General features: G+C 46.1%; 1 protein-coding gene across 4 annotated transcripts in view; it reads left to right on the plus strand.

Moving 5' to 3' along the window:
* ARIH2 (ariadne RBR E3 ubiquitin protein ligase 2) overlaps positions 1–12,018 on the plus strand; it is a 31,049-nt gene extending 19,031 nt beyond the window's left edge. For 2 of the 4 annotated variants that reach the window (XM_035546998.2, XM_050712826.1), the window contains exons 5-16: positions 1,652–1,799; positions 2,517–2,638; positions 3,300–3,409; positions 4,470–4,587; positions 6,012–6,062; positions 6,158–6,179; positions 7,684–7,835; positions 8,909–9,052; positions 9,397–9,465; positions 10,228–10,311; positions 10,791–10,889; positions 11,782–12,018. In XM_035546998.2, the coding sequence (XP_035402891.1) occupies positions 1,652–1,799; positions 2,517–2,638; positions 3,300–3,409; positions 4,470–4,587; positions 6,012–6,062; positions 6,158–6,179; positions 7,684–7,835; positions 8,909–9,052; positions 9,397–9,465; positions 10,228–10,311; positions 10,791–10,862 (1,092 nt within the window). In that variant the 3' untranslated portion in view covers positions 10,863–10,889; positions 11,782–12,018. Of the gene's footprint in view, positions 1–1,651; positions 1,800–2,516; positions 2,639–3,299; positions 3,410–4,469; positions 4,588–6,011; positions 6,063–6,157; positions 6,180–7,683; positions 7,836–8,908; positions 9,053–9,396; positions 9,466–10,227; positions 10,312–10,790; positions 11,254–11,781 lie in introns of those variants that run through there. The other 2 variants (XM_035546997.2, XM_035546996.2) reach the window with 1 other exon arrangement.
* The last annotated feature ends 756 nt before the right edge of the window (positions 12,019–12,774 follow it).

The raw sequence follows: 12,774 nt of genomic DNA on the forward strand, positions 1-12,774 counted from the left end.
AGAGTGCATGGGCCTGGCTACCTCTTCTGATACTGCTCGCTCTGTAAAAGACACTAAGGGAAGTTCTGGCTGCACAGGGTGAGCAGTGCTTGTCAGTGGCTAGAATACATTTTTTTTCTTGAGATGGCTAAGTTGGCTCCACTGCTCTGCTCGGAGATGCTTAAGCCAAATCTCCCAGTGGTGTTTCTGCTGAGCCAGTCAGTAATGACATTTGAACCCCCAGCTTGTGTTTTGCAGCCAGGGCTCCGTGTGTTCTTGGACACTTTCTTTCCTCTAAAAGTTAGTTTAAGGCTTGGCAAACTTGGTTTGATAGCAGTACAGTACAGTCTTTTTGTATGTGGTAGGGCTAGTTGCTCTGTGCTTCGGCTCCTAGTGCAGAATGATGGTATTTTGGGGGGACTCTTTGGGACATACACTCATACTGTAGAGCAACTGACCGTACAGGGAGAAGCTACAGTGGGACAGCTCAGAGAAAAGCTCCGAGGGACGGCTTGCAAAGGTTCTAGGTAGTGTGCTTGCTGCTCGAGTTGAGCAGTTGATCTGCGCAGTTGCTGAGTTGGTGAATTTTGTTTTTGTCCATAAGTGAGGCTGCTTAGAACAAAGTTGCTTTATTTCTTTTTCATGTGGTCATGCTACAAAACAAGCTCTACTGGTCATGTGGCTGGGCACTCATGCTGCCGCTCCTCCCTGTCTCTGGCATGCGGAGCTATGCATGGCAGCTTGACGTCTGCCTCGCACGAGCTTCTCAACGAGTAGCAAAGGTTTAAGCAGTGGAAAGTGATTATATGGCTTCTCTGTGAAAAGGGAAATAGGAGCATAAAGTCCTGTTAACAGCTTTGTAGAGCCTCCCTTTTGCTAAATGCTGTGCTAGACTTAGTTCTTCAGGTCCCAAGGGTGAGCCAAAATGTGTTAGAGGCTGGATCTGTTGTCTAGGGATTAGTTCTGCACTACCCACGGGGAGACCAGACGGCTTCCCGGTGAAGCAATAGCAGGATTATGCCTGACTTGAAACAAACCTTCTAATCCTTTTCAGTTGGAGAGATGAAGCCTATTCTGCCAAATGTAGCGTAGGCAGAAAATAAGAGATGTGAGAAGATCCCTGAACTTTGTGATGGTCTGTGAACAACCTTTTCTCTCTGTATAAGCTCTCTACGTGCTGTACCTTCATTTGCATATCAAATACGGTACCCAAAATCATTGTCCAGGAAGAGAGCATTGCTAAGCCTGCTTCCAGCTCTAGCTGCTCTTCATGGCCTGTGGAACAGTGATCGAGTCTGACCCAGCTAACAAAGAATATCAGTAAATGCAGGAAAGGACATACACAAAGATTTCTTTTCTCACTTTTCAAACAAGGAGAAAGTAAGAACCAGAAAAGTAAAGGTGAGTTCTGGGTAGCACTAGACGAGAGGCAGGAGCTGTTCAGTGACTGTACATCTGTTGTGCTCCATGAGGTTGAAGAGGTTCATGAGAAGGGCTGACTGCTGGGGCAGTGCAGCACCCCAGCACGCCAGTCACTTGGGAACCTGTTCTGGCTTGGAGCTCATCTGAGACCATTGTCCCAGTGAAGGTGATGAAAGCGACTGTGGATGAGGTGAGAATTCGCCAGGGGAGCCGGGATGCTTTCACCATAACGCTGATTTGTCTCTCGCAGGCAATGGTACATTCCTCCCATCACTGCGCAGTGTGCATGCAGTTTGTCCGGAAGGAGAACTTGCTTTCTCTGGCTTGTCAGCACCAGTTCTGTCGCAGCTGCTGGGAGCAGCATTGTACAGTGCTTGTCAAGGATGGCGTCGGAGTTGGTGAGTTTGAGCTGGGTATGGTAGTGGGTCTGTATTTTACATGTTGGCTGCTCTTCAGACTACCGGCTGAATTGCTCTAAAATATCTCAGTAATGAGAAAATGGAGTGGGTTCTTGCGACAAACCTAACTTTAACTAGCAGTCTTACCTGAATCCCTGGTGAGCGTTGGCATACCACCTGGAGAGCTCTCCTCCCACCTAACGAAACCTGCAAGTCCAGAGTTCCATTTGCTGCTCTCCTCCCCTTTGTGATCTCAGCAGGGTGACTGTAGCAAATTAAAAGTTGCAAATCTTCTGTGTTTTGAGATTCCATCTCGGGTGATGTGTTGTTGCATTGCCCTGGGAATCGGTGTGGATGCAAACATCTGTTCCCTTTGCGTTGGGTAGAAGCCAGTAGTAGCCAGAGTTGCTTTGTGCTTCTTGTGTCCTGGCATTCCTTCTGGTGTGGCAGTAACATCCAATTTTCTGCTCTAAGTATGTGACTTTGTGAATCCCGGTTGAAACACTGATCCTGGATACATTTGTGCCCTGTCATCTTTCCGTGAAGACAGTTGGGCTTCAGCTTTTCAGCAGCCCTGATAGATTTGCTAGGTCTGTTTCACAGTTGTGTCCCCCTTGCCACAACAACAGATGGCACCTAGGAAACTGTGTTGAATGCTATCTCTGTCTCTGCTCCTTTTAGCACAAATTGCACTGTGCTGAAACGCTGTTTTCTCAGGGGTCTCCTGCATGGCTCAGGACTGCCTACTTCGGACACCAGAAGACTTTGTGTTTCCATTGCTGCCTAGCGAAGAGCTGAAAGACAAATACAGGCGCTACCTCTTCAGGGACTATGTGGAGGTATTGTCTTTTTCAGGCTTAAAATACCCCAGATTAATTCACCAATGACTTGCAGAAATTTTGTTTGAGGTGCCTTGCATCTCTGATTAGAAATGCAGTAACTGCAGCAGAATTGTCCCTCATAAACATGACGTCGGTGCTCCTGTGGTACAGCCTCACTGACAAAATGCTCTAGCAGGTTGCCAAAGTAAATTCTGCTGTAAGGTCACCCAGTAACTGCTTGGCTAGTGCTTGGCTCTTTTCCTCAAGTAGAATTCTCAGAGTGTTTCAGCTGAGAACTTCAAACTTAAGTCTGAGTTTTAAAGCCCTCCTTGCTCTTGCCACGGATATTTTAGGCTCTGAAAAGTAAGTCCCTCACCTTAGTGAAGGACCAACTGGATTGGTTTGCTCAATAACATTTTATGTGAGATTTATTGATATTAAGATATACGTGGTTAAGGTTAAATGTGCAGAAAGTGTTCTGGTTACTGGGAACAGGCCGGGAAAAGTAAAGAAACAAGGAAGCAGTATGAAAGAGTGGTGTCACCTCTTTTCAATAAGTGGGAGGGAACAGGCACCACAGGAAAGCAGCTGAGTACATTCTGGGGCATAAGATGAGGATGGGGAATGTTGCTGATCTTCTGCATATGTTGCTGATCTTATCACCTTGCTATGTTCACAGAGCCATTATCAGCTGCAGCTGTGTCCTGGTGCAGATTGTCCTATGGTCATACAGGTACAGGAGCCAAAAGCCCGGCGAGTGCAGTGCAATCGTTGCAATGAGGTCTTCTGGTAAGAAACAGAAAAGGTTAAAGATCATGGGGAAATTATATGCTGTCCTCAGAGCTACTCCGTTTGCTTGCCAACAGGTTCAGCGTGTGAAAAAGCATCTCAAATGCTTTGCTAGAGTTGTTTGTAACTTGAGTTAGTTTGAGTAATTGGACACTCGGTGTCTGACTTCTGCAGGTGGTCAGCCTTCCCCTTGCTCCCTAAACTCCTTGGAGTTGGGTGTTCTGACAGTCAGGGAACACAGGGCTTGAGTAACAAAGGGGTTAAAAATCTTCCTTTCTGATTTGCTGGTTGGCTAGGTTACAAATTTTGCTGCAGTCATAGTGAGTGGTAGAGAATCTGGTAATGGTTGTGGAGGCCTTGCAGCTATCTGCTGGTATTGTGTTTTTAGGCTTATTACAAGTTTTTGATCCCCAGAGTGTCTGGTGTGTTTCGAGGCTGACAGGAGAATAAATTTCTGCTGAATAGGAACACTAATGTTCCTTGTCTGCCTCAGGTATAAATGGGGCAAGAGAAAAAAGGTAGCTTGTAGGGCTGCTGAAGGGTATTCTGCTATTGGTCTCCAGCATCACTGCTGTTGAGAATGCCTGTGGAGCACAATACAACTGGTTTAGAGCCCCAGCTCCCTGGTATGTCCATGCAAACAGCCCTTGCTCACCCGGGGCTGTTCGGGTTGTGCTAATGCAGGAGCATGATATCTGTCACTGGAGTTATTTTACTTGTAAAGCCACTGGTATGCTCCAGGCCTCTACACTCGTGTTAGAGCAGGCGTAGGTAGAGTCGGTAGGGAGGGATGTGTCAGCGCTCAGACACGTTCTTGACAGAGAAGGCCTCTTCACTCTCATCCTGGTGCCAGTTTCTGCATAGGAGAGTGGTGGTTTATTGGAGCTCTCACTGTGCAGCGCCTCAGCCTTGGTCTTTGCACTCTGGTAATACGTGAGTGCATTTGTATCCCTTACCCTCACTTGGCCTCCCAGATTTTGGTCATCAGGAAAACCTCAGTTCTTGAATAACTTCCCTGGAAATTGATATGATGTGTCTTTTTCTTCTTTTCTCTATTAAGCTTTAAGTGTCGGCAGATGTACCACGCACCTACAGACTGTGCTACCATCCGGAAATGGCTCACCAAGTGTGCAGATGACTCCGAAACAGCCAACTACATCAGTGCTCACACTAAAGATGTAAGGCCAAGCACCTGCGTGTTTTTCCTTGTCCTCTAGTCCTGCCTGGGAAGCAAGCTACAATTGTGTACATACTTAGCATCGCGTGCTGCTTTTTCACAGGCTGTAAATTCTCCCAGCTTTCTAAGGACAGTGACACAACACAGCTGGATGTGCTGGGAATGTTTTGTGCAGGAGGTCCAGCTGCCCTCCTGCAGCATGGTCCTCACTCCAGACCTAGTGTGAATGTCTTTGGCAGCCAGGTGTGCTGCCCTCCCATGGGCAAAAGGCAGAATTGTGGCTGCTTCAAAATGACCAGTGACGGTATATTTCAAATGGAAAGAGAGGGTGCAAGAGTCAGTACATGCTGGTGGTGTTTAATCCTGAACACCTGTGTGGAGTACTGTGAACTAGGTGAAGGAGATAGTCCTGATTTGGCAAAGAAAACAAAAGGGTGTTAGATGAAATCTGTAACTTAGATGGTGAAGTACTTCGAGTAGATTTAGACTCAGGAAAAATATATAGTACTACATATTGTGCACTCTAGTCTATCTGTAGAATTATCTTAAAAGGTTGTAGATAAACGGCTAGATTAGCTGTCTGTAGACTGGAACTTTAAGTTTCTTTGGGGAATTTTGTGGCCTGAATTCAAAATAGTTCTTAGTCGGCTGGCATTTATTTTACCACAGCTGATGGCAATTGTAACAGTGCTAATTAGGCACAAGCTTCAGTTATGTTAGGAAAGTGCGTAATTAGACTAGAGACCCTAAATACCTTTCTTTTTCTGGAGAGATGTCAACATGTGATGGCGCTGTGTTTGCTGTGCTCATTTGTAAATATAAGGTTCTGTTATATTCAGCGTTGTCGTGGCACACATTTTACCTGCTGTTAAAACTTATAAAAAAACAACAAAACTCGATTCCTTCTTTGTACCTATGCAACCCAAAAAATGTTCCTGAACTTGACACCCCACGGCATCAGTGGACTGCTGATGGAGCAAAGAAGTGTGCAGCTTACTGTGGTCAGACATTCTCTTCTACTAGCTAAGTTATCATCTGTTAGGGGCTGTTGAAGGCAGGATACAGAGCTGGTTATCTTGTCTAAGTAGCTGTGGAAGCTTCTGTCACGTGTGCCTGTACCTGGGCAACTGCTAAATGCTGTCTGAGATCTTCAGTTTTAGGAGTAACAGCAGCAAACTTGTTTTCTGGAGCAAGCAGTCCAGTGCTGCTGTGTAACATCCCTGGCTTTCTGCCTCCTTTTTAAATTGAGCTGCCAGTAATTGGTGGGAGTAAGAGTGTGTATATGTTAATATTTTCACATCTGCATATTTAAAAAAAAAGAGGGAGGGAGGGGAAGCCAGGGTAGAATAATCATGCAAGCATTGTCATTCTCCAGAAATCTGCTAGAGACAGAGTTGGGTCTAACAAATGCTTCTGTTTCCCCAGTGTCCGAAGTGCAATATCTGTATTGAAAAGAATGGAGGCTGCAATCACATGGTGAGCAGTTCCCTGAACGCATCAGATCTTCCTTGTTCTAAGCAGAATTTTTTTTCCACTTCCCACTAACCAGTGCCTCCTGTCTTCTCTTTCAGCAATGCTCCAAATGCAAGCATGGTAAGTAGAATTTGGAAAACAGTTTTCTCAGTAATGGGGGTTAGAGATGTTCTCTTCTCTTTTTTGTGCTATAAAGGTGAACTGTCAACACCGGCCAATTTTCTTTTTTTCCCCCCTAGTAAAAGGTCAACAGGGTTTTAATTACAGCCTTGCGTGGTAGCTTTTTTCCCCATTGTCTATGATCTCAGCTGGGTTCTGATTCAGCGCTAGTTTGGCTCCCTCTCCCTGACATGTCCAATAAATAGAGAAGTGTTCATCTCTGCTGTAATATTAACAGTGGAAATGATCTTATTAAATGCTTTCCATGTAAATGTACTTATCATCAGCTGAAAATACTGGCAGAACTGATCTTTTTACTCAGATCAGCTTAAGTCCTTCTGCTCGCTGATAGAAATAATGAGGCACAGCCCAGCTGAAACTGCAGGAGTTGTGAACTGTTCCGCATAACATTATCTGTTGGATTTCTTAGTCCACCCCTGTGCAATTAGCGGCCGAACTGTCTTTGGTCCATTGTGTGCTCCGACAAAGTGACAGCCTGTTCTTGCAAAGATCTTCTCGTGGCAGAATTAATTTCTGTTGCCTTGGAGCAAGATAGCTCGTGTTCAGGCCCTTTGTGTTGTGTGCTGCTAGGAAATATTATAATATCAGAACCTTATTTGGATGATGATTAAAGATTGCTGTCCTTTCTCATTTCCTTTGCTTTGGGGTCCTCAGCAGCACTGGATGTGATTTGATGGAGCTCTGTGACAAGGGTGAGCAAGCAAGTGCAAAGGTACCATGGTGACTAGCACTCGAGAAGGCTGGTGAACTCTGGAAATAGCAATTTCAGTCTCTCGTAATCAGTGATACAAAAGTGATTCTTATTGTAGCAACTTAATCTCCATCTTTTTTCCTTTCTAGCAGAACACTCACAGCCTCGCTCTGAAATCAGGAAACCGTTAAACGGGTTTTGCTATTGCTCTCTTTCCTCCACTTTCTTCCCAGTTCAGTGGCTCCTAACTTGAAGCGTTATTAACCACTGATACCTGAAGTCACCCAGGTAGTTCTCTCTTTGAGAGAGCTGAGGGCAGACTTCTGCATGAGATAGTTTTCTTTTGGATTTGATTGTTCGTATTTTATTCAGCCAGAGATTCGCATGGGGCAGTACGCCAGCAGTGGGGAGGATGCATCTCACAAATAAGACCACAGCCCGCCTCTTCTTTAACCCGGAGTGACAGCCTGTGCAGAGCACAAGATCTGTGCATGGGTCTTGGTGTACAGAATGCAGCACTCCAGGGTTTACTTTCCATAATTGCACAGGAGGCTGTACAGTGAAAATCTTCGAGACAGGCTGGTATTTTTGGCTCACTGGTGTGTTCTGTTTTGCAAGATGATACAAAATGTATATTTCTTGGCTTAGCAGAAATAGCTGAAAGCAGATGGGTTGTGTCTCCTGAAGCTTTTCTCTCTTAAAGATGTGGTTTTTTTCTGGGCATCACAGTGGGTTTTTCACTGTTTTCTGCAGACTTCTGCTGGATGTGTCTGGGAGACTGGAAGACTCATGGCAGCGAGTACTACGAATGCAGTCGGTACAAAGAGAATCCTGATATTGTAAACCAGAGTCAGCAAGCACAGGCCAGGGAGGCCCTTAAGAAGTACTTGTTCTATTTTGAGAGGGTAGGAGACATCTCTTTGGCCAGAGCTGCTGTAGCCTTTTAATGCTCCCTGCCTGGTGCAAAGGTCATTGCCAGCAATCTCCGTGCAAGAAACTGCCCAAAGAGAATTTGTGCTGAATTTTCAGGCCCTGTTCTTTCTTACTTAGTCCCGCCCTGTGAGTCCCATCCAAATGACTAATGTCATCCCCAAAGCAAATCACATTTGCTCCTGCGTTTCCCTGTGCTAGAGAAAATCAGTATTACCCCTGTGCCACTATATTGTTTTCCTGCAGGCTGGGTGCTGCTGCAGTAGGTAGATATTGCTCCTATTATTTCCTTTCAAGATTTGGGAACTTCAGTTCCTTGCAGTATGTCTTTATAAAAACAAAGAATAAATTCTCTTATGTTCAAAACTCCATTGGCTGTAGCAAAGCTTTCCTAAAGGGTCACATAATCACATTTTTTTTAATTGCAGTCACAGCACCTCTGTCCCCACAGCTGATTCAATGCACCTGGACATATGGTGCAATTCTAGAACAGCATCTCTAGAAGAGAATGTGGTAGAGGTTCGATTCTGCTGCATTTCAGTGCACTTGTTTTCCCCGTTAAAATGAGTTTATTCTTCATACTATGAGCCAAGTCCTATGATAAAATAAATGTGTTCATTCTTGGCTCTCTAGACCAACAGGCTCTGGGAAATGGCCATGCTTACAGTGTGCATGTGGCTGTTGGAGTTCACTGAGCCCGTGTTAAATGTTAATTTGAACTCTTGTCCTTTCTGTAGAAATCATTTAAGTAGGGGAATCACTGTTACTCTCCACTGTGTTAGATACAAGGTCACTGTGCAACCAGAGGGCATTCCCGTTCTGAGGAGCTGGGTTTGCTCCCTGCTCTTTCCTGCCATCAGTCTGTTGCACACAGCCTCTGCTACTTGCTACTGGAGCCGCTGCCTTGCTGTTCTTTCCCACAGCATGTTTTGCCTTGCTGGACTCCTGTCCCACTTTGATTTCTGCTTGCTAGAGCTTGTGCTTTTACAGCAAAAGTATTCTGGTCTCATGCTGTTTTTTCCTTTCCCCTTCTCCCCACCCCTTGCAGTGGGAGAATCACAATAAAAGCTTGCAGCTGGAGGCACAGACGTACCAGCGAATCCAGGAAAAAATCCAGGAAAGAGTTATGAACAACTTGGGAACGTGGATAGACTGGCAATACCTACAAAATGCTGCAAAACTCCTTGCAAAGGTGGGTAGGTGTGGCTTGTTTGGTGCAGAGAAGAGAATCTACACACGAGAATGCTGAATTCACAACACCTAGTGAGAGGAAGGGAATTTGGGGATTATGGATGTGTGGGACAGTACCTCCTTTCTAGGTCATGAACTAGCCAAAAATTATCTGGAAGTGACCTCTGGAAAGTTACACTTTAACTGTACAGATCCTTCCAAGGAAGGTGTAGGAAGTTCCAGCATCAAGTGTCCAGTCACCCTTGTCAGCAGGTAGCTCATTGTAGTGACTGTAGACAACTGACTGTGCCAGGTCTGAGCTCTTGTCCTTCTTTTCTCTCTCTCTTCCCCTCTGGCCCCCCACAGTGTCGTTATACCCTGCAGTACACATATCCATATGCCTACTACATGGAGTCTGGTCCCAGAAAGAAACTGGTAAGATGTTTTGCTCTTTTTTCGCTTACAGCTTTTTGGGGTGTAGCTGGCAGCATGCTGGGATGAATGAATAGACAGACATCCCTCTTCAATTCCACAACTTGAGTGTCTGAAATAGTAGTCCTGAGTTTGAGGTAAGGACAGGACAAACGTACGTGGTTTTGCAACTTTTCTCCTCACTTTGAGTGGACCAGCAGCTCAGTCCTCTGATGTGTTACGTTGTTTTCCCAGGGCAGCACTGCACTTTCACTAACAAGCAATTTATCCAAAATATTTTGAGGCTTGAAGTGTACATTTGTTCCTTGGTAAGGCTGTCACAGTGCTGTGGCTATTATCCAAGCTCTTCCCGTAGCATCATGTGCAGTCTCTCAGGCTGTGCACAGATGTTCTTGCGGAGCTGACTGTGCCAGTGGAACAAGTTACTACTCCCAGCAGTGGTTAGCAGTCCCTCAGCTCTGCCTGCAGAGCTGCTCACAGGAGCATTTCCTGACCCACTTATTGGCAGAGTGAGCTGACTTAGTAGGTATTTGTGGCTTGTAGTGTTTCTAGGCTGACATGGTTAATTTTGAGTGAGGCAGGTTGGGGAGTGCTCACACAAGGAACTCCTGGAAGCTAAAGGCAGATCAGGAGGAGGCACAAACCTGCTCTGCCAGCACAGCTGTCAGCAGAACACATTTGTCTGCTCCTCAAGTATAGCTTGTGGAATGAGGCTGCTCCACTAAGCCAGTTTCTTGTTGCTGTCTCTAATTTTGCTGTTTGCAGTTTGAATACCAGCAGGCCCAGCTGGAAGCTGAAATTGAAAATCTCTCATGGAAGGTGGAGCGAGCAGACAGCTATGACAGAGGGGTGAGTGTTCTGCTTGCTTGAGCCTGCTGGCCAGATTTTGTAATGGTCAGGCTTACCACTTCTGCAGGAGAGCTAAGGCAGTTCAGTGAGGATGCTGAGAGACTAGACCCAGAATCTCGCCGTTCTTCCTTTAGCCAGTGGGTGTTGTAAAAATGGAATGCTCACTGCTTTATGGGAGAGGAGGGAGGGCTGCAGTGAGTCCTGGAGAACTGAAGCAGAACCAGCAGAAGTGTGGAGGAAGCTGCCTGTAGACCTCTGGTTAAGAGCAGACTCCTTAAGTGCTTGGCTTTTTAGACAGAGCAAGAGCTGGGTAACTGCAGTCAGCCTATGTCAAAAGGAAACAGGATCTGTAATCTTGTGATCCAGAGCGCACGTGAAGTGTGAAGGTTGGTGTTTATCAGATGAGCTGAGTCCCTAAAAAGAAATGTACTTACCTCTGGGGAATTCACACTAACTGTTTCTACCTTTTGTTTTACCAGGACTTAGAGAATCAGATGCACATAGCGGAGCAGAGACGAAGGACCCTGCTGAAAGACTTCCATGACACATAAGACAGGAGGAAATGACAAAGTGCAGGGGTGAGAGCAGCAAGTGAAGTGATGGCAGCTTCACCAGGATAAGCAGGCACTGCCTCTGGGAGAACACGGCCAAGGACAAAGCCACCCCTCCCCTTGCAAGTCAGACACATGCAAACACCACATCTTAGTCCAGTTTGTTCTCTTATCTTTCTGTTTCTGTTTCTGCCAGGCTAGAGGCCAGAGTCCAGATTGGCATATTTCCTGGGACATTTCCCTCCTGCCCTTGATGGTTTCAAAAGGGGAGGGAGTTTTTCTCTGAATGGCTGTTAATAGTATTAGATCATTACAATTTATGTAATTTTCAACGGTTGTACAATTATACAGACAAACCTTAGAATAACACACAACCCTTTTTAAAAATAAATTGGCAGTGGAGTGTTTTTCCTTAATCTGCTGGTAAATTTTAATGGGCTCTTCTGCTCTCTTCTGCTCCCTTCCTCTGACCCAGAAATCCTCCTAGGCACCGAAGGATGGTACAAAATAACTCGGCTGTATTTCCTGATGCTCCTTTAGCCAGGACATTGTAGCACTGGCATTGCATGAGGAGAGCTGCTGGTGTTAAGAGTGGCTGCTGCTGTGTCTGACCTGACAGGACCAGCAGTGGCTGTGATTTAGTACAATTACATGTGACATCTCTTTTCTTGTAAATCAGCTGTGCAAAGTCCTGCTGCTCAAACAAAAGCAAACAGGAATTGTAGGGGAGGGAGCAGGTCACCAAGGGGGGGGATAGATATGCCTTGAGCCAGGTCACATTCTGCATTTGATGAATTTTAGGTCTTCCATGTAGATTTTTTGCTTTCCTTGTTTTTGTGGGGAGGGTGTTGTATTGCCAAAATGAGTGATGAGGGAATAGTAGCATACAGTTGTTAATCAAAGCTTGGGGCTTTTTCAGGGTGAAACAATCCATGCAACCTGGTAAAGAATACTTGTGCCTGCTGGGTAACATGGTTGAGAAAATTTGATCCCATTCATCAAGGTGAAACTAAAACTCCGCGACACTATGAGGAGGAACGATTATGTACAACACGCTTCCTGGCACTTGTTGGCAATGTGGACAGGCACTTGAACATAGGTGTGCGCTGCTCGTGCAGAGCCTGCACCAAGCCAGGCAGGAAATTAACTAGCAAAATTAATTTATTTGTATATTAGTATCAATACTGGTGAGGACTTATCAGAAAATTGGTTGTTAGGAGCATGTGGAGCTTTTCTATTAACATTTTTTCTAATGTAAAATATACACTAAAATAAAAATATGAAAACCTAGTTTATCTTGGTAGGGGTTAACGTGAAAAAAAAAGGTTGCTTAAATGTTGATGCTTGCCTGTTTGCTGTAGGAAGCAGGCCCCGTGTTCAGATTTCACAGGCGTGTGTGTGCCACCTGCACCAGGAGCGGGGGGTGCGCGGCCGGTAAGGTGGAGCTGGAGCCTCTGAGTTGAGGACATCAGGGGGTTCTCTTCCATGCTGTGTGTGGAAACGTTGCCTTTGATGTGTCCTGTCAAGTGACACTATATAAAAACAACAAAGGTTAACCTGGGGGTTGGGGGCGCTAGATTCCTGCGTGTCAGCATATGGGGCCCTTTTCATGTACCCGAGACACGAGGCAAGCTTTCGCAGCACCTAAAATTGGGCGGGTGGATTTGAACGAGGGCTGCTAAGAGGAATATAGCCCTAGGAGCTAATCCTGCGCCCGCTGCTTGTTCCCAGCGGAGGTTTTCAAAGGGAGAGGGCTGCTCTCTCCTGCCTCCCTTCCCTGGTGAGGGAGCAGGGGTGTCCCGGAGCTGCTGACAGCGGCTGCGGGCGGAGCAGGGCTGCGACGGGGGCAGGCCCCTTTGCCCCTCACACCAGGCACGCGGCCCCGCGCGGCCGCGGGGTGGCCGCGAAGAGC

This window comes from Cygnus atratus, chromosome 10, assembly GCF_013377495.2.
Source record: "Cygnus atratus isolate AKBS03 ecotype Queensland, Australia chromosome 10, CAtr_DNAZoo_HiC_assembly, whole genome shotgun sequence".
NCBI classification, from domain to species: Eukaryota; Metazoa; Chordata; class Aves; order Anseriformes; family Anatidae; genus Cygnus; species Cygnus atratus.